At 40.1% G+C, this 24,525-nt stretch overlaps 1 protein-coding gene across 1 annotated transcript in view; it reads right to left on the bottom strand.

The window, feature by feature from the left end:
- The window catches only part of RELN (reelin), a 352,879-nt gene that overhangs the window by 156,743 nt on the left and 171,611 nt on the right, over nucleotides 1-24,525 (bottom strand). The window contains 4 exon segments of the mRNA XM_063134189.1: nucleotides 7,180-7,420; nucleotides 10,805-10,901; nucleotides 22,693-22,744; nucleotides 24,214-24,310. Coding sequence (XP_062990259.1) covers nucleotides 7,180-7,420; nucleotides 10,805-10,901; nucleotides 22,693-22,744; nucleotides 24,214-24,310 — 487 coding nt within the window.

Here is a 24,525-nt window from a genome sequence, read left to right as displayed (position 1 = left end):
GTTGCGTGAACCAGCTCAATGATGGCATCACAACTACAGTCTGAACAAGCACAGCTTGCTTTCAGTGGGAGTGGAGAACTGGGCAAACAAGAGGCAAAATTACTTGTTCAATTCAAAGTAGACTTTGGAATAGACTAATAATCTTACAGTTTGTCCATCTCACAGGCCCACTTTGCCTCTCAGGTTATATTCTTACATATGAAGTAGAGTAGAAAAGTAGCTTTGCAACAGTGCCAAGGGGACACATTAAATTTTCATCACAATAAAGTGAAACGGGTGGAATGTCCAATAACCCCTTTTCAGGCTGAAAGATTTGTTACAGACAAATAAAAGTGCATTACATCTAAGATTTGAAATCTCAGCCTCTTTTCCCTGTTTCTTATGTTCATAACTGTAAGTCAATAAGTATTTTTTTTCTTATTTCCCTCGGCTATATAGTCTCTCACTGCTTGACAAACAGAACACAGTGTAACTAAGTGATGCAGTTTTGCCAGTCAGAGATGCATCAACAGGAAACATCCGTGCTAAATTCCTCAGTCTAATAGATTTTGAGCTTCAGTTGTGGGTCACATCTTCCTGAGTTTGCTCCCTAGTTAGCAACTCCACCGCTGGGCTTTCAAAACATTTGCTTTCTCCTCTACCAACATTTAATTAGGCCTTTTAAATTTTTTTTTATCAAAGATGAACACTGACGCACCTCTCCCTAATATCTCTCAGTGGCCTAATGGTCATGATGATTCTTTCAGACAGCTGTAGCTTCACAATTTATTTTTTGGCGACTCTGGTTACACAGGAATGAGTATATCAGGCATTTGGGCAATGCCATCTTGCAAAGGGCTGGTGGCAGATGGAACGAAATCTGCGCAGTGTGTTTGCACCTTTACATGAGTGGAGAGTCATCAATTTCCCCCATTAAGGAATTGTCACTCAGCCCACCCAGCTGGAAAAGAGAGTGTGTGTGTTTTTAACCGTCAGGCTAGCTGGTTGCATAAAATACAAATGCAAAGTGCACTTTAAAACAGAAGCTAAACTATCGTTTGTAGGCAAACTGAAACTGCACTGTTCCGACAGCAGCCAATTTTTTAATGACTGTAATATTTTAAGTGATTATTTTTGCCACTTCAGATAGCTCCTTAGAGAGAAGAGGGTTTTTTTTTTAATTAAAACCTAGGCAATGCAAACAGATTAGATATGAGAAGGAGAGGAAAGAAAAATTGGGATGGAGAAAATTAATTAAAATGGCATTGTCTGCAGAGTCATAAATTAGATATTGTGTCTTGCTGGGAATGAGTTATGCTAGTGCCTGGAATTTTTAGATTTTAACACTGTAATTTTATATCCACTTACCTGATCGTAAACCCTACTGAACTTGATGGGACTTATTTCTGAATAGACATCACAGTCTCTCTGATAGTAGATTGATGAAGGATCCAGTGTTGATAATATGCAATTCATGCACAATAACATACTTAATAGTAATTGCCATAATTCAGAATTAAGTGGTTACAGGGATCTGAGTATGAGGTGACTCAGGATGATGTGCCTTCCATAATTAGAAACACCCAGGTAGGATTAGAAATGACTCTGCATGTAGTAAATCAAGTTTTTAAATTATTTTCTCCATGAAAGATTTATACATAATTTAACTCTGGATATAAAGCTGAAACATTGACTGCAAAAGCAAATGGCTATTAATTGTGCATTTTCCCTTTCAGACACGATTGTCACAGGATGGCTGCTTGAAGCCATAGCTCGTTTGGGCCCACTTGGGAAGGGACAGACCACATAGTCTGCATGCAAGAGGTTCCAAGTTCAAGCTCTGCCATCCCTATGTAGGGCTGGAAAAAACTCTTGCCTGAAATCCTGCAGAGCCGCTGCCAGCAAGTGCAGATGGACCAGAGATCTGACTCTGGAGAAGGCAGTTTCCTATGTTCCTATGAGGCCACATCAGTGTGACACCTGCTCCATGTAGATGCTATGACATGTGAAGTACATGCATGTCCTACTGTAGGTTGCTACTGAAATTCAAGCATTAGAAACCTTTCACCATCTGAGCTGACTTACGGGAACGTTTTGATACTTGCTGCATCCATGTCAATTGTTAATGCAACATTAGAGCTAGTGATTGTGAGCCGGAATCTCACAGCTCTCAAATCCACCAAAAACAGAGCTGAAAGGGGAACTTCCCAAAGGAGGGAAACTCTGGTGTGGGACTGGAATGTGTGGGGAGTACTTGCAAGGAAGAGTCAAGAGATGGGAAGGAGGAATGTTTAAATCTTAGTCCTTTGAATAATTGCTAATTTCCCCCTGCTAATGACCTCCAAGGTTGTCCCCTACCCCAAGCCAAGCTTATTTTCTATTTTTTTCAGGAGTGTAGGTTTTAAAAACCTTTAGCCCTGTCATGCATTCAAAGAACCAGTATGGGCATGAAGTGTGAAGGGGCATGAGGCTATCTGTGCCAGCCCTGCCTTCAACATTCATAAAAATGCCAGCTCTGCCTCTGAGCTCCATCTCCGCTCCTTACCTAAGCTGAACACAATTAGAATCCCCCATCAAGCATTCCCCCTACATGTGGGAAGGTGACAAAGCCGGCATGCATGGGGATGTTGGAGTGGGGCTGGCACACCTGCCCCCATGCTGCCTCCACACTTTATCCCCATATACATAACTGGGACTAGTATCAGATCAACTTCCTGCTGTCCCAGGGAACTCTCTCAGGTCCTGCAGCAACTGAATCTCAAAATTCTAGTTTCTCCAGTCTTTGCCCAGCACTTCACAGATTCTCATCCCATTAAGAGGAGGACCTTTGAAATAATTTGACCCTGGCAAGTGAAGAACAATAACCTGACTGCAAGCTCAAAAATAAGACCCACAAAGAATAAAATGTAGCATTCTATCGTTGGACTGGGAAACATTGTCGTATGACCTTCAGAACGTAAAACAATAGACAGTGCAAGTTCTTGAAATCTGGCATATAAAAGGAAACACAATGTTTTCTGTGCAAGCAGTGCCTAGATCTGAGGACACATCTTTGCTAATAAGCTGTAATGATTCTATTTCTTTTAGAAAATTCTAAATAAATTCCTTTAAATAAGATCTCAAATATACTTTGGTTTTCCCAGCACATCTCCCTTCCTACCTCCAATGCTCCCCAAGCATACTGAACATAGCAGCTGTTCTTCACGCCCCAGCCTTTCTAAAGGCCCACTGGATACAGCTGCCTTGGAGCATAACCTGCAGGAAATGACCAGTTTATCTATATTATGCCACAGAATTTCAGCAGTATGAAGGGGAATATAGCCTCAGCATTAGAAAAAGCTATACCAAAATGAAATATCTGTATGAAATTCTGTTAAATGAAAAAAGTGAAGCTCCATACTGCACCAGGTGTAATGTGGACAAATGTCAGATGGGGATTAGATTGACAAACTCATTTAATTTATCCTCTAAAACCGTATGCAGGCTTAGAGAGATGAAAGGTTAGTAAATTAATCCACTATCCTATCTGGCATATGCATGCTTTTTATTCTGTGGGTTTTGAAAGAGAATTTTGACAAGCATTTTATGAGACTTTTAGTACGTATCTAATCTCTAATTCACCCACTTTTGCTATAAGCTTTAGCCAGAGTTGCATGCAACTGCTAAACAAGAGCAATTCAACTAAACAAAGCTAAGCTCTACTTGTTATACATTTATACTCTGCTAAGGTTTAGCTCTCTGTATGGTTGCATATGCCTCAGCAGAGATGAAAAAATGAAGGCACTGTAAAATAAAAGGCATTATGAAGGGATTTAGTCAAAGAAATTATAGAAACAGACAAGGCTGGAAAAATCGGATTTCAAAATTTCGTGTGCTAAATATTTTTGATTGATTTACACAGCTTTAAATGCTTGTTACAATAACATACTATGTATAGCTTGTAAAGTGCAGCATAAAGGGGCTGTATTTTGCTGCAGTACTATTCATGGACCACAAGATCAGGAATTTTATAGGAGAAAAAGAAGAAACATGCCACACTGCACTCTAGGTCACATCTGTTTCATCTAAACTTGCCCAAAACATTACCAATATCATTAATGAATCTTGACAAGACCTTGGTTTTCTGTGTGCATGAATACACAAGTATACTTCTCAACATGAAATGCTATATCTTTGCTCTTCCCTGTTTGTAAAATAGTGAAATCAGTAGATGTTCTGTTCATGAACCCATACATATACCCAGACAAAGTGTCTGGCTTCTGCTACAACCTTATTGTATTTGGTCAACACTGACTACATGCATTCTACACCAAAACACTCTCAACCACTACAAAGAAACACATATTATTTTGAGGGGAAGGAATGTACATGACAGCACTCTGCTTAAGGCAGCTTTTCTTAAGTCTGCCTTGTTTTGTGGTCTTGCTTGATATCATGGTTGCCATCCTAGAATGGCAAAGCCTTTTTGAAGAAGATATTGTATAGTTGTTTGTCATTTTATCCAACGAAAGTTCAGCACTTCTAGGTCCCATTGATTTCAGTGAAAATAAATCTGTGTACGCTTAACTCTCTGAATCCAATCATAAGAACGTCCTTAAGAACAGTGTAATGGTTAGCTAGCACATGTCCAGCAATTCATTGAGACAGAAATGGTGAGGCAAAGTAGAAGCAAATAGTGCACTGTATATCTAGGCTTTTTTTTTTAAAAAAAAATTAACTAAAGCACTTTCAGGGTGGCTAACAGATGACCTCCACATTCTTTTTCCCCTGTCTTTTTTTTTTTTACTTTGTGGCCATTGCCAATGCTGGGTTTCTTAAAAGGATGCTGTACTGAAATGCTTGATCAGATCCATAAAAGTCCTTATGATGTTTCTGAAGCAAGAAGGCATTGGGATCACTGAGGACAGTTTAATTATGCCTTAGCTGCTATGAGGTAAACAGAGGATCATGAAGACACTCGTTAAAAAAATAAATAAGAGTACGCTGTGCAAGACTGAAGCCAGACTATGTGGCGTTACCCACCTTTCTATTCCCTTAGGTATGTCTGAAAGATTGTGTCTAGAGAGTGCAGAATGTTGGACTGAGTGGGTGTGGCTAGTGATGCTGTGGAAAGGGGGGAGGAGTATATATATGGGGGAGCTGAGTGGTCTGAGGGGTTCGGTTGGTGATTGGGTTTAGAGGGTAGATGTGTTTAGCTGAGTGATTTCTTGTCAGGAGTTGTGTGAGGAGTAAATGAAAATAAGATCATAGGGACTAAGGATTGTTATTATTAGATTGGTTACTACCAGAATTATTAAGAATAGGCAGGATTGGAATATAATTCAAAGGAACAAAGAGCTGTAAACTACAATAAACATTTTCTTTATTTTGCAACCATAAAACCACGTGTCAGTTTGGCTGTGTCTCCTGCTCTATTAGTTCATAGACACATTACATTAAGCCTTCAGCCTGCTATATTCACAGAAAAGCCTTTTTCCAGATCTCCTTATCTTTCCCCTCTGCTACAAGGGAAAGGTTATACTTTTATTTTTACCACTTCCTCAGGTATTTAAGTGGTGGTGCTTTGCCTGAGGGAGGTGTGCGCGTCAAAGCCTTGTGTGTGAGGGGGTGGCGTCGCAGAGGATCATGAAGATACGAGTTAAAAAAAAAGAGTAGGCTGTGCAAGACTGACACCAGACTGTCCCTATCATGTTAATAGACAACTTTTGTACTGAGCAACCCAAATGGACATGCCCCATGCTGCTGGGTTCCACCGCTGGACTTGCCCCCAAATGGCTGGGCTCTGTACCTGGGTTCTTCACCTGGACCGGCTTTGGACTCCACTCTAAGTACATCACCCAGTCTAAAAGAAAAGTAACTTGTCCACAAACCAAAGAATAAGGCAGAGATGAGGCCTGAGCTCCAAACTGTTTTACATAGAAAAAATAATTTAAAAATCTTAAGGAATAAAATTAAAATTAAGAAGGGCAAAGAGCTTGGTGGGTGCCATGAGAGGTGTCCATGGGCATATATGTGTCCATGGACACCACATTGGAGATTGAGAGTATCCTACAACATGGCCTGGTAACATAACCACTCCTTTTTTCAACTTGAACTCCACATATAATGGGATCAATGCTGGATGTCTCCATGTTGCCTTCTTGTTATGTTCATATGGATAACTTCCAGTTTGTACAACCTGAAGAAGTAAACAGGATTCTTGGAGGAGTGAGGCCTGTTGCATGCATACTCAACCCATATGCTTCTTGGTTTGTAAGATCTGTAAGTGGATGCACCACACTCCTTTAAACATCAGGTTTGCATCTGATATCCAGGTAGTGGCAGTAGTCAGGAGCACTTTATACTAGTATATGCATCTTTATCTGGAATAACTGGCAATGCCCGTTCATACTATAGTGATATCCTGATAGGACTATGGTAATACACTCAACATGGGGCTGACTTTGAAAAGGCCTTAGAAAAGGCAACTGGTCCAAATTGCAGCAGAATTCACATAGCACATGCCTCCAATATTATCCCAACTTCACTAGTTATCAGTTTGTTCATGGCCCTATTCAAGATACTACTATTTAGCTTTAAAGACATCAATGGTTTGGAGCCATGATACCCGAAGGAACATCTTGTTCCACATGTACCTTATTCAAGTGCTTCTGTCAATGTCTGAAGCCCCGCTCCGTGTTCCTCCTCCTTCAAAAGTGAAGTGGGGGAGCATAATAGACTGTGACTGTTAAGTTATGGTACACACACACACCCCACCTCTGGCCTGGCCTGGCCCAGTCAAAAAGCCTGGTCCTTCCAAAAAGCAGTGAAACTCTGGCTTTTTAAAGAAGTGTATGGTTGCTAATGCTGTCTCCTAGCCAGATACTGTTGGGTATTGTTTTTACTGTGATGCTGTTATTTGCTGCATTTTCAGGTTTTAATGTGATTTTGTATACTGTTTATTGTATATGGTTTTATAAGTGACTTATTTTGCTCTGATATGATAAATCCCACACATAAAATATTAAACTATTTAGCATTGCAATAGGAAAAAAATATCTGACAAAGAGAAATAATTAGAGGGAGACATATCTCTTTCCTCTCTTGTTTTTCATCCCAGAGAGAGAGAGAGAGAGAGACTGTTTCTCAGCAGGCTCAACAGAGAATTAAATACTGCATGGAATAAAATGTTTGCAAATTATATATCAAAATTAAGCAAACCTTAATGGTGGCTCCAGGGAAAAACAGCCAGTTGCCAGTGTCCACAGGATCAAGATTATCTTCTAAAACAATTTGTCTATGAGCTGCATTTATGATCAGAATATTGTCCAATGCCCAGCAAGCTTCATACACATCCCCAGCGTGGACATATTCCTGCTTCCATTGAAACTGAATATTTTCTCCTTTGGCTTCTTCAGGAAGGTAAAGGATGTGGATAATAGTGCTGACATTGGAAGGAGCTCTGTTGGATATGGAGATACAAAATAAATATTATTACAATTACTGTTGTTGTTACAATTCTAATAAAAATAAATTTTAACTCATATTTATTTATTTATTTATTTATTTATTACACTTATATACCGCTCCCATAGCCAGGGCTCTCTGGGCGGTTTACAAAAATTCTAAAATTGAGGTAAAAACAAGTATACAAAATTTAAAACTCTAAAACACAGTACATACACACATAAAACATTAAAAACCGATTAAAAACTAAACATGTGGGTAATTAGGATGTGCCGCCATATGCCTGGGCAAAGAGGAAATTCTTAACCTGGTGCCGGAAAGATAGCAGCGTTGGTGCCAGGCGAGCCTCATCAGGGAGATCATTCCACAGTCTGGGGGCCACCACCGAAAAGGCCCTGTCCCTCGTTGCCACACTCCAAGCCTCTCTAGGAGTAGGCACCCGGAGGAGGACCTTAGATGTTGAACGTAGTGACCGGGTATATTCACGTCGGGAGAGGCGTTCCGTCAGGTATTGTGGTCCCAAGCCGTGTAAGGCTTTATAGGTCAAAACCAGCACCTTGAATTGGGCTCGGAAACACACAGGCAGCCAGTGCAAGCGGACCAGAGCAGGTGTTAGATGGTCAAACCTTCTGGTTCCCGAAATCAATCTGGCCGCTGCATTTTGCACGAGGATAAAGCTATCAATGGCTACTAGTCCTGATGGCTATATGCTACCTCCAATATCAGAGGCAATATGCCCATGTGGACCAGTTGCTGGGGAACCTGGGCAGGAGGATGCTGTTGCATTTATGACCTGCTTGTGGGTTTCCAGTGGGCAGCCGGTTGGCCACTGTGTGAACAGGATGCTGGACTAGATGTACCCTTGGTCTGATCCAGCATGGCTCTTCTTATGTTCTTAATTAACCATCAAACCTTTCTATCATCTACAGTGAGTTCAGTCACAGTTCAGTAGTATTAAAGAGCATTTCCCCAAATTATGCCTCATTTTGACATTATGCTTCTAAAAGCTGGTAATGTTATATTTATGGTACAAAGCATGACGCTTGATATGAAGCAATTCTGTGTAAGCTCCATGGAAATTAATTGGGAATCATGGCCCCAGCCTTGAGCTCAGAGTCTGAGAAGTTGGGAGGAGCCAGTCCAATCCACTTCTGATGTGATTCTCACTGGGGAGGTGGACCAGACTCCTGGGACTAAGCCTGAATCTGATGATTCAAAACCCACTGAGTGGTCAGAAGCTCCCTGCTTGGAAGTGGAAGGCAGAAGACCACAGAAGTGGAGCTCGGACTCTCAGAGGTGCCTACCTCTGAGCTCAGGGAGTCATACGTCTACCATACTACTATGCCTGCCTAATGATACAGGGAACACATCAGATGAGAGGTCACAGAGAAAAGCCATCTTTGGTCCAAAGAACTGGCCCTCTAGGAATCTCCATTCTTCAAGGAAGGAGATGGAGATTACAAGAGGTGGACTGGAGGCAGAGGCTCATAAGGCCTGAGTTCACCTCCAGCCTTGATCAAAGAAGGTTGCTCACCAGGAGCTGTCCCTGGTGCTGCAATAAATGACCTGCCTTACTGTTTTGCCATTGTGTCTGTATTTCTGGTATGCTCATCCTACTTATGTGCATCATGGGTATCACTAGGGATGGATCAAACAATGGAGTAACGCAAAATGCATTAATGTGCCCTAGAACACTACTGAGCCCACAAGCACAATCCAGTGGCAAGCTCACTTGTATATGTTCCACTGAAATGAATGGGAGTTATGCAAAAGCACTACCGTTCCATTATTGGAACAATATGCCACATTCATTTTTATGAGGCATGTTTAGGAGTGCTTCTGGCTCAATTATGCTAATATTGAGAAGATGTTTGACCTCAAGAAGAGGAACAAAAATTTGTGTTTTTTTCCTGCTATACACCACCTGGAAAAAAAACTTCACCAGAATATAATATTTACTTCACAGGACTATTCAATTAAATGATACTATGTGTAATATTGAAAGAATTCCTCATGTTGCAGTAGCAAAAACTATTTTCTTTAGAAACTATTGTATAATTTTCAAAAATGTTGATGCTGTAGGCTAGGCCATCAAATAAAACCATAAACCTTTTTTCCTTTCCTTTTTTAAACTGAATGACTTCTATCCTATTTGAAGCTAGCTGCCATGCTGAAAATTACTGCCCCTGCAAAGATTAAAGGTGGTGCTAAAACACAAAACACAGATACTTTTGGAATGTAATAACACAGTCGTGAAAAGACAATGGCAAACCGATACATCTTTCCCTTTTCATCAAGTGGATGGATTGGTAAACATGGCAGTAGTGCCTTTAGAGGATGCACTTAATTTCTGCTTTTATCGTTCAATATCTTTGGATCCCAAATGGAATTCATTCAAATTGAGGGGAAAGCATTGGTGAAATGTGCAACACAATGAATCTTCAATATATAAAAAGTATTAACCATAGGAATCTGATGGAAGTAATGATCAGAGAGAATAAATCTTCATGATATTCCTGTTCAGTCGGGAAGTACTCTTTGTATATTACCTTGCATAAGGGTATGTTTTTTAATCTACTAGGTGGTGCAGAGAATGACTTCATAGTCAAGTGTATGAGCCCTATTACCAGGCACAAGTCCTCCTGCTTACTTCTATTACCAGGCACAGCAGTCTGTTTGAACCCCTGACCTCAGATACACTTCCAGAAGTGCCTATTACCACTCCATTCTCCACTCCAGTATGGACTGAACCAAGGGAAGAAGGACTGTTATTTCAAAACCAGACACATTGCTTGACAGAGCTCAGGACAAACTGGCAGGCCTACATGTGAACTATGCACACATAGGCCCAGTTCAGAAGACATCTTAAACCACAGCTTTAACCATGGTGAATAAAGCAAAAAGCCTTATCCGCCACGGTTTAAGGTGTCTTCTGAATGGGGCCATAAACATACAAGGGCTCCAATTTGCAAATTGAGCTCTCTGCTTACAAATGTTTCTCTGTTCATTTCAATGGAGAGATCAGTTCCATTGGATCTGTACATAAGAAGTTGCCCGTTCCACTGACTGAGGTGAATGGATGAGCCAATACAACTCCTATGCAATGAATCACTAGTAAAATCAGAACATGTTACAGAAAAATAGAAATTTTAACTAAATTTGTATCTCTCCCAAAATCTGGGATGCATTCACTTACACTCAAACACACTATTATTAGATTCCCTAACCTGTACTTTAAACCGTTATGTAGGCATTTCTCTAAGACACATCTTGAATAAATGCTATTATAAAATAAGCAAAACTGAATAGATAAAAAAAAATGCCCAGCATTTTAAAACAATGCAATAAAAAGAGAAATGTGTTTTTTTTTTAAACAAACCTAATTTTCTCCAGTTGAATCCAATCTGCAGAATTATTCTTGGAGTAGGACACAATGATGTTGGGATCTGAGTAACTAAAGCGACATGAACCCGACCCTGTAAAGAGCAATAACATTAAAAGTGTTATAACACAACCAAGTAATAAATTATTCTCCAGAGACATTCACTTCTGACTGAGTCCTTGCCACCATTATCAATTTTCCATATTTTAAAATTCTTTGATTGATGATGAAATTTGCTGTGATCTGTTGCTGAAGGAAAACGTATAATAATGCATGCTCTCTGAGTCAGAAATAATGTGGAAATGATAAATCACAGCAGTGCCGCATAATCTGCTGTAGATTTCCCAAGGGAAGCCATAATAAATTACTAAAGAGCCCCTATTCCAAAAGCACACACAGTAACGTTAGAGCAAAAATGAAGTGCCATGTGCCACAATTGCCAAGGTAAACATTCGAAGACTGCCATACTTAAAGCGATTTCTTAAGTATAAATAAATGAAAGCCCTTATTGCAGAACCACTGGGCTTAAGTGCATTTAATTCAATGTTGGATGTGGAACCTCCTACCTCTAAAAGATCATGTTCTCTTGGGAGCAACAAATATGATACAAAATCTGAAGAATTTGTTCAAAAACTAAGTGGAAGCAATTGTTAATATGTCACTGCTATTTTCTTGTGTGGAAGTGGTTACTAGGGTGGTCCTGCAGAACTACCAAGGCAAGGATAGCCTATTAGTAGCAGCCGTGAAATGTGGCTGGCCAGGTGTTTGACCCATTCTAAGTCATTCATGGTTGGTGGGCCGTGTTTGGCTTGATTAACCACAGGTTGTGCTGGTCTGCACATGGGGAAAGGGATGTGATTAGGAAAACTGAGCATCTCCACCCCTACAACATATTCCCTGGCTGCCTTCATCTTCTCCATTATAATTATTAAATTATCACTGCTGGATTAGGGCATTGCTTTTTCTGCCCCTTTCGCAGGGAAGGGGAGAATTTTGGAGAATTTTCTCTTTGGGGAGGCAGACAGGGTTTCCACATACCTTTTTAAAGTGTAGCCAATTGCTGGGGGCTGGGGGCTTTTTTCTATTATTATTTTTAAAAAAACACCCACCCCTGGCACATGGAGGAGCCGGGCAGTTCTTAGTGAAAGCCTATTGGAGAACATATGTTGAGGCCCGAGGATGTGGACAAGGTGCTTGACCCTTGCCCTTCATGCTCATTACATAAAATAAGGAGGGGATTGCTGGCTGGGTCCAGGAGGTTGTAAATTCCTCCTTGAGAGAGGGAGTGGTGCCGGCCTCTTTAAAAGACGTGGTAATCAGACCACTCCTGAAAAAGCCTAGCCTGGACCTGGAGGATGTTAACAATTATAGGCTGGTGGCGAACATCCCCTTCCTGGGCAAGATGCTTAAGTGTGTGGTTGCAAGACAACTCCAGGCACTCCTGAATGAAACAGATTATCTAGATCCTGGTATTGGAATGGAAACTGCCTTGGTCACCCTGTGTGTTGACCTTTGCCAGGAGAGGAACAGGGGAGTGCAACCCTATTGATTCTCTTGGACCTCTCGGCAGCTTTCAATACCATTGACCATGGTATCCTTCTGGATAGATTGTCTGGGCTGGGAGTTGGAGGCACTGCATTGCAGTCGTTCCACTCCTGCCTGGATGGCCAATCCCAGAATGTGGTGCTGGGGGATTATTGCTCTGTGCCATGGCACCTAGGCCATGGGATTCCACAGAGCTCTATTTCATCCCCAATGTTGTTCAACATTACATGAAGCCACTGAGAGAGGTTATCCAGAGAAGTGGGCTGAGGTGTCATCAATATTGCCTCAGTTTTCTTCCTCCTCCCATGAAATGCCAAAAATAGAATAATCAACATTTTTGGCACAATACTAATCAAGACCAAGCTACAAGGATACAAACTTATCAGAAATATGCCATATTCTCCATATTCTCTTCAAGAAGTCATGAAAAACAGAGAATTCTTGTTATATATACTGATGTTTCACAATTAAGTTCTTCTGGTCAGAAAGTGAGGATGGTATTAATTCTTTTTTTGGGAAAATGCTCCTAACACTGACCCTGTTCGGATGATACTCTAAGCCATGGTGATTAAGCATTTTGAGCTAAACATTATTGGCTTAGCAAGGCCTGTGCACCATGACTTAGCATGTCATATGAACCATTCCTAACCAAGGTGGTTACATAAACATGCTCACTAATAATTTACTGCAAAAGGGTTAGCAGCCTAACCATGGCTTAGGGTGTTGTCTGGACAGGCCCACTATGATCTTCACCTCGAGGTGACTTAGCTTCAACAATTCTAGCTATAAAAAATTGTCACAGTTGGAGTGGCATAGGCAAATCAAGGGATGTTTTGTTTGTGACATGTCAGCTACATAATAATTAAAAATTCAAAAAGGTGTCTGCTTGGAAAAAATCTTGATTAGGCTTACAAATGTTCAGGTATGTGGTTGTGAAGTGGTGGTATATGTAGATAATAAAGCATTCCCAACTAAATTACTCCAATTATCTACAGACCTAAAAATACACGTCAGAAGAGAAACCAGAATCTGTGATAACACCTTTTTGTTTCTCCTCCATACTTAACCATCATTTAAAAAAAATAATTTTAATGATGTTAAAAATAAACTTTCAAACTCTTATAAACATGTACAATATGTTCCAACATCTTTGTGTGAACACAGAGACAACAGGGCTACAATTAATTAATGTTGCACCAACAAGGGTATGTTGCATTCCCAATTAAGCTCTTGAAAATAAATTGACTAGCAACTGCCCCTAGTTTATTTTTACTGAATTTCTACCATATTAAAAACAAATGAGGTAAGAAAAACATTTATATTCCATTTTTACCCATCTGCTAGAACAACCACTTTTACTGAATGACATCTGTTGCTATTTTCTAAATTTCTATTGCACAGGAATTCCATGCTCTGAACCATAATAATTTTATTGTATTTCAGCAGATTTTAAATAGTACAGAGATAGCTGTTCTAATGAAAGGATCAAAATTACTGCATGAGGTTGGCTTTCTAAATAGCAGAAGAAATAACCAGCTATGTTCCGCTGCACTTGAATATTGTTCAAGGAGAGCATAAGGTAGGAATCAGAATAACCATTTGAGAGGGTTCCGATGAATACATGTAAAAACCTGCAATTGTGTTATCAGTAAGTGTGCCCACTCATCACCTTAAGCCAAAAAGGCTGGCTTATTAAACCACAAAGTGAACAAGCATGTAGCCTGTTTGCTCCTGCTTTGCATAAACGGGTAAACAAACTAGAAATGGGTAGCTTTGCATTATATCTGAAACCAGGATTATGGTTAAGTGTGCCAAAGCAAGCCAGGACCAGCTTTAAACCAGGGTTTATTCTTGATTTATGAATCTTGGGTTGTTTTGACAAACTTAACCTTAATTCCTGGTTTGGACATCACACAAAGCTGTCTCTTCCTGGTTGTTTACCCCCTTTCACAAAGGAAGAAGTGAAGCAGGATCAAATGAGCTGTGTGCACCAGCATGCTGCTTATTCACGTAATGCTTTATTAAGTGAGGATTCCTGGCTGAAAGTGATGTGCAATTATGAACAACACATCCATGTCAACAGTCCTCTTGTTTTCAATATCCTGAATAATTTGGTGCTGTATACAAACCTGTCTACCCCTAACTCCAAATCATTTATGAACAAGTTAAATAGCACTAGATCCAATACAGATCCTTGGGGAAGCCGGTTACTTCCTCACATTGTAAAAACAGTCCATTTATTCCTGCCATCTATTTCCTGTTGTTTAACCCATTATCAATCCGAAGAGGACCTGTTGTCATATTCTATGACTGATATGTTACCCAGGAGACTTTGGTGAGAATCCTTGTGAAAAGGTTTTTGAAAGTCCAAGTTTATAATATCCACTGGAACATCCTATCAACAAACATGTAGATAGAGGTGATATGGTAGATATTATATACTTATACTTCTAGGTGCTTGAATGTCAAAGAAAAGCATTGTCACTTTTCCTAAACTGGATTTCAGTTCCATATCCAGGTCAGATACCAGCCTAGCAAAGGACAGGGACCCAGAGTCACCTACGAGTATCTGACCCTCTATTCTGTTCTGGAATCTCAGTAACCTTGCCTTGGGTCTACTCCAATGATGCAAAATGGTTATTCTGCCAACATAGTTAGTTCCTTGCTCAGTTAAAATAATACAACTGCAATGCACTATTAAATCCTGCCAGAAAACAGACAGGAAACCTGAATATCAGCAAAAAGCATTCATTCTGATTACAATGATTACTCAGACAAGGACCAAATTAAATGATGGCCACTTAAGGAGACTCCACCAAAGAGGTTGCATATGTAGTTTATCTTAACATAGCTGAACTGGATGAATTTTATACTTCCAGGTACTTGAATGCCTTTGAGAGGACAGGCAGAGGCACTTAATTAGAGTCTCATTGGTAGGTGCCTGAGGGAATAGCCTTTGACTATGCCATGTTTATGGAAAGCAGATATACTACCAGCAGTCCACAGTGTCAAATGGAGCCTTGTGTTTTACTCAGATAAGCAGGATGTCATCTGTGAAGAGAGCAATTTTATGTTCGTTACCGTGGGCTGTGATGCCCTGAACCTCTAGAAAATCCCTTGGGAGCCACTGCAAGTGATTCAATGGACTGCACAAACAAAAGAGCTGGCTTTGTACTGCTCTTCAAGCGAAACACATCTTGGAACAGGAATTGAACAGATATGAGAACGTATGTGTAAAATTACACAAGTTATAGAACCAGAACCAGAAAAATAAAATAGATCCACCCCCCAAAAAACTAATGTCATATCTGCTTGTATGGATAGGTGACTGCTTCTGATTATTTGGATAGTCCAGTAACTAATTTAAATTAATACTATGGCTTATGTTACTCCCACCATTTGGTTGGCGTTAATTAATTAATTAATTAGTTTTCAGTGAATTAAAGCTACAGTTGCCTATTCTTATTTACTTGGCCACTTCATGAATAAAGTAAGGTATGTACAGAGTAGAATATCTGTCAGGTTAAGGCAATGATCTCAGCTTTGTAGCTCAAACGGACGGGACCATTAGCACTTGGATGCTAAGTCCCATTCAAAGTGTTATGTGCTCGAGCACCAAATTTTTATAAGTATTATTAGTTATTTTATAGATACCTTAAAAGATTGCTTTATGCTCCCTTAGCAGCACACTTTTAACAATTAATTCCATGTTTCTTTTACACATTAACATCAATCCCTAAACTCTGCACTTGGAATTGCATTTTGTGTTCATCTGAGATACTTCTGCCAATGGAGCTTAGAATAAATAATTCCATTGTCAAGCACTTTGCATATATTAGGGCACAATCCTATGCATGTTAGGACAGAAAAAAGTCCTACAATTCCCAGCATGCCCCAGCCAGCATGGAATAATGTGATCATTTTTAAATTATAATTTTGATTGTACCCCTGAAAAAACCCTTTGTGGCATTTTATACAGTATTTTTTCCCCTAAAAGAACAGTGTAAAAAAACCAAAAATCCCAAACCCCTTGTAAATCATTTTGAAGGAAAACTATATTTTTTCTGACTACCTATTGATCAAATAGCTAGAGCAATTTTACTTAGACAAAAATGCTATTCCAATACAATATTCCAATGAAGATTATTTTTTAAAATCTCTATATAATCCAGTATTTATGATCTGAGAACAACTAATCCTGTAATGGCATGTGCTTCTGCTTCCAAAGGATCCATTTTGCCAAATGGAAGACTCAATGTCCTAAACTAGAAAGTTGATTTGTTGTGGTTTATTTTCATTGCTTTACCATTTCTCCTAAATCTCTAAAACAGCATTGCACAGAACATTTTGGGATGATGACAGCTGCAATTGTTGCCACTGAGGCCTGGAATGGAAGCCAGCAGGCATCACAGTTTGCAGTGGGCCCTGGTTGGTTAGTCATACCAGGCCAGCTAAGGAGATAAGGCACTGAAGCTTGACTGCAAGAAGTCCCATCTTGAGACACCTGGTGACTTTTATTCCCATAACATGCTTCAGTTCCAAAGTCTGAGCAATGTGTCAATATGGAAAGCTATTGGGCTACTCCCCTGCACCTGCCCAAACCAACTCCTTATCTTGTCTTGTTCCATCTTCCTTTGTTATCCTCTTTACCTGACTGCCTGTGACCTTGGCTGTAACATTTTGCCAGTTTTAGGCTTACGTCTTTCGCCACATAAGTCACAACCTCACCATCATTTCACCCTGCAAAGACCTCGACAATGATCTACTGTCAATAAGTGTCGTGCCAGGCAAGTATTGCTACCCTCCAGGTACCAAGTAAAATGCCAAACTGACATTGACTACATATCAAATGTATTCCTTGATCTCCAGATGCTAAGTTGTTTTTCAGTGCTGTATCCAAATCCCACATTGTTGCTTTGACATGCTACAAAAGCAGCTACTGGTGCTTAATGACAGTAGAATCTCCACACTATCAAGAGGCTATTTTTTCTTATGGAATTCCAAATGAATGAATTTCTTTGTGTAGGAATCAGAGGAAAAAGCTCGATCTTAGGGCAGAAATATTTGATCAGGGAGGAAACACAACTCCTTTCTAAGCCCCTCATATAAGAGGATTAAGAGACAAGCCAACTCTAAAGTTTTGAATATCAAAATTCACCCATAGGCTTTTTATCATGAAGCCTAAACTTATTATTATTAGAATATATTAAAAACAAAAAAACAAACAAGGCAGCCTTTAAACATAAAATTCTCATACCTGGTAGAAACAATGGAAAGAAAACAATATATATCTAGCGATCTGTACAGCTTTTAAACTGGTAACTCAAGTGTTTTGTTTCAGCAAATGCCTCAAGCACCTACATATGCGAAGCAAACACAACCTCCATAATGCCCTCAATTGTTCACAAAAATAGCAGAAACCATTTCGGTCAATTACTTATTGGACTGGTTCAGATGTCATAGCTTGATAAGCCAAGCTATATTTATATATATAGCCCAGACTAGCGTGACTAGATACAAAAGAGGACAGGGCTTCTGCCATACAAATGACACCTGCATGAAATTCCCTTTTCAATACAACTGTTAAAGATACAGAAGCCCTGTCCTCCTTTTCCTATGCCATATGGTCACCCTACTTTTCTGCTCTGGAGTATTTGCTACACAGCCTTCACTAACTTGGCGGCCTCCAACTCACACTTCTACATTTGACTCAGATCAATTTAGACGCTCCCCGCTTTGACTCAGGTAACAAACCCAAGTTGAGATTTGGAAATCCAAGGATTCATGTCTCCAACTGACTCCCATGGCAAATATAAAAGGGTTATTTTCCTCTGTCTTTGTCTTAATTTAATGCCCATTGCAGGTGCAATAACCCCTTAGTAGGACATTACGCATGCCAAATTTCAGAAAAATAGATCAATGTGCTTTTATGCTACATATTTTCATATTTTGCCTTTATATTTTGATTTTTAAATAAGGAACTGCTGATAACTTTGTAGGGATAGTTGCCCCCTTCTGAGGGGACTGATAAATAGAAACTGCCAAGTTTCAGATAAATAGATACAGGGAGGTTGGGGCAAGAGCAACCTTGATATTTTGAGGGAGTTGCCAAATATTTGGGGGGGGGAGTGATAGGCTACCCCTTCTCTCACACCCTGTTTTTGGGGAGCAATTTGTATGAAAATGGTACACATCATAGAGGTTTCTCCAGGCAAGAGACCAGAAAAGTTTCAGAAGGATAGGTGCAGGGGATGGGGAGTTATGATGACTAAAAACTAGTTTAGGGCTTTTTTCATAGTGAAGCCTGACGGTATTGGAAAAATGGCTATATCCCAATCCCAATCCTTGCACTCTCCCAAAGCACAGTGATTGGGATCCCTAGTAAAGTGTGCCCTAGGATTAGAAGTGGGACCTGTCAATCACTCAACCTCTCTCACCCTCCCTTCCCCCCCTCTCCCTGCTCACCAGCAAAACCAAATGACACTATTTGGAGAGGAGACAGAATGTCTGCATCTCTGAAACATGACTTTGTAATGAAGTTTCGTTCTGACCCATCTCCAGTTCTGATAGCTTCAGAGGGAAGCACACTTTGCCTCAGGAAGCACCAGCAATGGTCTGAAGTGGCCTGGATTCTGTTCGGTCTTCAGCCAAATCCAAAGCACATCCCATACACATGTAAAGATATTTTTACATCTGACAGGAATGTGTGTGTTACTACATCTCTAGGGATGTATACATTTGGGAGGAAGCACTGGTAGGTGGGAAGGTAGTGGCTGCTCCTACAACTAATTCCCTCAAATCTCTAAATCATACAGATTGAAACTATTTTTTAACATTCCAAGCTCATGTACATTTCTACAAAACACAGCTCATACAGAAAACACACTTTCACTTGCGAATTCTCAGACATTAAAATGTCTGTTTACATTTCAACTAAGAGCTCATACTAAGAGCATTTTCCCTCTTCCCTGCTGTCTACATGTACACCAGTTCAGTCATTAATCCATCATTATTGTGAGTCACCTTCCACAGATGGGCTATGAATGATCATGTTTGGGGGGACGTTCAGGGACATGCTAAGGGGAGAAGAGTGGCTTTGTGAGTGAGATGCAGAGACTATTTTGGCTAATGAACCATGCTAATATCTCATGGCAGCTGAGCTTTAAAACTCTCGTGTGATCCTCCTCAGCCTTAAACTGTGCAATTAAAAATTCTGGTTGAAAAGATCCCTAAGGTGCTGCCTTTAAATATCTTAATTAGGAGTAATCCCATTGCACATTATAGTAACTCAGAGCATTTCATCTTGCTGAAATGTACGAATGCACAAGGAGGAAAATGTGAAATAGCTGGAAATAATCTGATACTGGGGCAGATAGTAAGCACAAACAGAAAAGCATTTGAGTTAAGAAACACCAGCAATAATTTACAATAATTCTTAGCAAACACAGGCATCAAGCACCCTAGTTTGAATCTGCATTTATACAGAGGCAATCCCATTTAATGATAAAAGTGGTTTATCACTTATCATGACAATTAAGTAAACTGGCAGGTAAAACTATTTACCACCTCTACTAAATAACACCAAAATATCAGCAGCTCAATATTTTGGATGCTTGTCTTTAGCAAAGCCCAGCAGTGATTGAACATGTGGTACTACTTGAAACTGCATTTAATGAAATTATCTCAGGGAAATTATCCTTTCATATACATCATCTAAGAAGCTTTTGGATTTAGCATGAAATCTGGACCATTTTTGCTTAAATCCTTAGTCATTATCCATTCCTCTAACTCAAATTACTTGATTCACGCCTGGTGTTCTGGCAGTTGAAAAGAGCTGGATGAAAGATCAGTGTTGCCCAGGGTTTTCAATGTACAGTCTGTTACTGCCATAACGTAATGAGTATTAGGATCTTGACAAATGCTTTAAAACAAGCAGAAAGCAAGTGTTAAGAGCCGAAAGACATGAAACTCAGCAGCCTTACTTCAAGTATATGTTGTTGGATACTGTATGGATTTAGACTCCAGGTAGGAACCTGAACAGTTGAATGCTCCCCCATACTGAAAAACAACAGCAACCCACCACCACCTGCACATCCTAAAGGGAAAAGGTTCTAGTTGACTTTCCTTCATTCCTTCAGCGGTGGCCTTTCCCTCCCTGCAATTATTAAGTGATTATTCCTTAACTCTTCAAATTCAGTATTTCTTTCCCTCATCTTCAGCAGCCCTATATATGAGAGAGTGGTATATGGGTCCTGCAGGTATACCCTGCAGTGCTGATGTAGTGTATGGATAGGCAACCTGGTGCCCTCCAGATATTACTTCCATCAGCCCCAGCTAACATAACCATTAATCAGGAATTATGGGAGTTGTAGTCCAAAACATCTGGAGGACACTGCAATGCCTACCCCTAGTGTAGTGGCTAGAGTGTCAGACTAAGGCTGGGGAGACCTGGGTTCAAAATCCCCACTCAGCCACAAGCTCAGTGGCTGACCTTAAGCCAGTCACTATCTTTCAGCCTAAACAAGGTTTGTTAAAAAGGGGAAGGGAAGTATACTGCCTTGAGCTCCTTGGAGAAAAGGCAGGATATAAATGTAATAATAAATAAGGACAGTCATTTTGTCTGTAACAGTATGTACACTTGCTTGGGAAATGTCTTACCCCATCTCCAGCTTACCTGGCCTTGGGGAAGCGGTTGCGGGGGGGGGGGGGAGGAGGAGGAGGGGCGTGTGCGATCACTACTGGCTGTGGGTGGGGCTTAGCAGGCATTATTAGTCTGAGGGTCCCCACCCACAAACTTCTTTGGAACGACTAAGCAATAGGCTTGTCGTCTTCCTGTGACTGATAGGGATGGGCACCATTGGGGTAAACAGGGATGGTGATCATTCTGAGGCACTGCTTTGGTGATAGGTGATGCCGGACGCCTCCCGCTGATGGTTTTGTGGCCCCAGTGGGGGGATATGGGTTACCTGTGAGGCCAACTCTCTGTACCCACCCGATGTTTTGTGGCCCAGGAGGAGGTGACACGGGAAGGCCTCCCTTTTCAAATGCCACTTACAGATGCCACTCAACAGGCATAGAATATTTCACCAGATATAATGCCTGGCTAGTTGCTGGTGTAGATTAGTGGCCTGCCCAGATTTTCCCTTTGCAGATTTGAAATAAATGTGGCCCTTGATTTTTTCATACCATACAAATGTGTCTTTTCTCTTTATTTCCCATCTTCCTTTCACACGCAATGAGCCTCATTGAACTCAGTGCAACTGCCTATGAGTAAATACTGATAAGATCCTGCTGTTCGTTCCCTCTATTTCTTGGACCACTAGCCAGAAATATGAGTTCTTAAATTAGGCATAGCTGATTGCAGTGGAATGCATTTCCCACATTCTTACTGGGTACATGTACAAACCCATTTTCTGTTACATAATGCACCCCATGGTTGGTACCCCCTGGAGTATGCATTTGAATGGAAAGAAAACCTTCCTTCCTTTCTAAAAGTGCATGGCAGTATTAACTTTGCTACAAAAAGCTGACAATGTTAAAACATTGCAATGTGCAGGATTAGCAGAGGTTGAAAAGCTAAGTATTGTGGCTGAGGTAGGGAGTGGAAGCTGCAGAGCTCACAACTGGTCTCTTAGCTGAGTTACTAATTTCAATACTATTTTTTATCCAAGTGGTATAAAAAAATTCTAAGTCAAAGTAAATTACAAATACGTAACACATTTCTGGAACCTTCCGGCATCTAGACTTAATTCAAAGTAGGGGGAAAAACCCACCCAAGTGTCAATCTAATTGATAGTTTTCATTTCCAGCAAAGATCTCCACAGTTTAATCACAACCCTACTGAGGTCTATCCTTCTAGACGAATTACTTGTTAAAAATGTGAATTTAATTTGGAAATACATTTCTAGAAATCCACAGAGGAAGCAGTCAACATTGCTTCTTCAGACTTATTGAGTTATCTGTAGAGTAAAATAGTTTCCTTCCACACACATTTAATTGAATCATGTCTTCAAAAAATATTATTTTTTATTCCTTTCAAAGACTACAGCCACCACTTCCTTTTTTTGCCTAACATACCATACAAATATAATTCATAGCAGGGTTTAAGGTGTTTATACAATTCGAGGAGAAAAAGACCCCAGAAGCAAAGAAAGCAAAAATTCTTTTTTATACCTTCTAGAAACATCTCTGTTTCCAGCATATGTGAACTGATTACTGCATGGCAATTTTTGGTCAAGTTTCCATGATAAGCATTTTTTAAAAATACACTTTTATAAACTTCACTTGTAGTATTTGTAATTATTGTTTTTAAATCTTGAAGTCACTATAAATGAACTTACCAATTGAAAACTGTAGTACAGAAGCTGTGGTTGTATTAAGGCCATTAGTGGTCTACAGAAAAAGAAGAAACATTGCACTGAATCAGAAAACTAATTGCTGTGTTGTATTTTTCTTATCAATACAAATGATTATTGATCCTGGGAGCAGGGAGGGATCATCCCTCCCTTTCCCCGGGATATGGCCCTACACTTCTAACCTGTTTTTTCTCGCAGTCTTGGGATGATCCTGAGACTGTGGGAGGTGTCACCAGCTGTGCCAGTTTGTCCGGTTCCTTGCAAGTAAACGCGAGGAGCCAGGAACTGGGCATGGAGCCCTTCAGGAGCTCCATGCCCATCAGGGGTGGGGCGGGACCTTTTTTGTTTGGTCGTTGTTTTTAAAACTTACTTTGATGTTCAAGCTGTTTGTGCGCTCATTTTCAGTAAAAAACCAAAAAAACAAAATGGTGGCCGCGACATCCTCCCGGGATGTCGCGCGCCGCATGTAGACTGAGGGGGAGGATCTTGCGATTATCTCAGAAAATGTTATAGCAACCCAAACATATCATAAAAAATAACAAAATGGTACAATTTAAAGGGAAATTATTGAAATGAGAATTGAATTCTTTAATGTATTTGCCCCTTGTCAGTTCACCAAGACATTAACAATTCCAAACAGTAAACCGATAGGTGATGGTATTTACTAATATATTTATAAGAGCCTCCAACTTGATGTGCTCCAGATGTGTTGGGGCTGCAACTTCCATAATTCCCAGCCAGGGTGGCCAATGATCACCAGGTTGGGAAAGGCTGATTTAGAGCAACTAGTTATTTTAAATAATATCCATTGACTGCTCCTGGCCAAGCTCTTGTTTGAAAAACATATCCTTCAGTTTTCAGGACTCAGTCTCAATCTATAAGACATATCTATTAATATGGAAGTAATATTATTCATCCAGAATTATGTGCAGTTCTGGCAGGAAGAATTAACCATCTGGCACATTCGGACAACTAAATCTTCTTTCAACTGGTTTATTCTGACTTTTAATTATGCATAGTTAATGGAGCAAACAACATTAATGAAAGAAGTTCCACAGCTAGTATCTCAAGGTCTTGCTATCCACACCCTGATAGCAGCAAACAAGCTGATGTTTCACACTGACGCTTTCCCTTCTAAAGCATTATATTCTGCCACTGGACAGCTCATTCTGTGATGATGCCAGCAGTGCCCTTGTTGTGCAGCCAGAACTTCAGATGATTGATTCCATTTTGCAAGCCTGTCTGGGTTTGAATGTAGAAGCAAAACAAGAAATATACCATGACTTCTTAAGACAGTAAAATCTAAAGGTAAGAATTCGGAAGAGCATCTTGGAGGGGAAAGAGAACCATTTGGGGAGAAGTACAAATAAGCAACAAGGCTAATGAAAGAAACACGATTCCCCCGCCAAATTGTTAAGTTAAAGGTGACACATAAAGCAAACTGACAGCCTCTAAATTCAAAACGCAAAATCCCACAATCAGTCAAAGTAGCAAACACCCACTTACCAATTCTCTTGGCCCGTATGGCTCACAGAAAGTGACAGCGCTGCCATGCATAATTACACCACACTGGTCTCCAACCTCACAATTACTACATTCAAACCTACAGGAAAACAGAACACAATTGAGATGAAAACACTGAATATCAAAGGAAACAAGAGACTTGAACATTCTGACTTTTAGAAAGAAGGGCTGTTTAAGAACAAGATTAATGAACAAATTACCATCCAAATCAGAATTTTCATTTGACTTGCCTTCGACATTCGTTTTAAAAATAATAATCTTGCACACCACTTCCACCCACCCATTGCCACACAG

The sequence above is a fragment of the Elgaria multicarinata genome, chromosome 9, assembly GCF_023053635.1.
Source record: "Elgaria multicarinata webbii isolate HBS135686 ecotype San Diego chromosome 9, rElgMul1.1.pri, whole genome shotgun sequence".
Taxonomy (NCBI): Eukaryota; Metazoa; Chordata; class Lepidosauria; order Squamata; family Anguidae; genus Elgaria; species Elgaria multicarinata.
The sequence above is the reverse complement of the archived record's forward strand: the minus strand, read 5'-3'. Positions and strand labels throughout refer to the sequence as shown.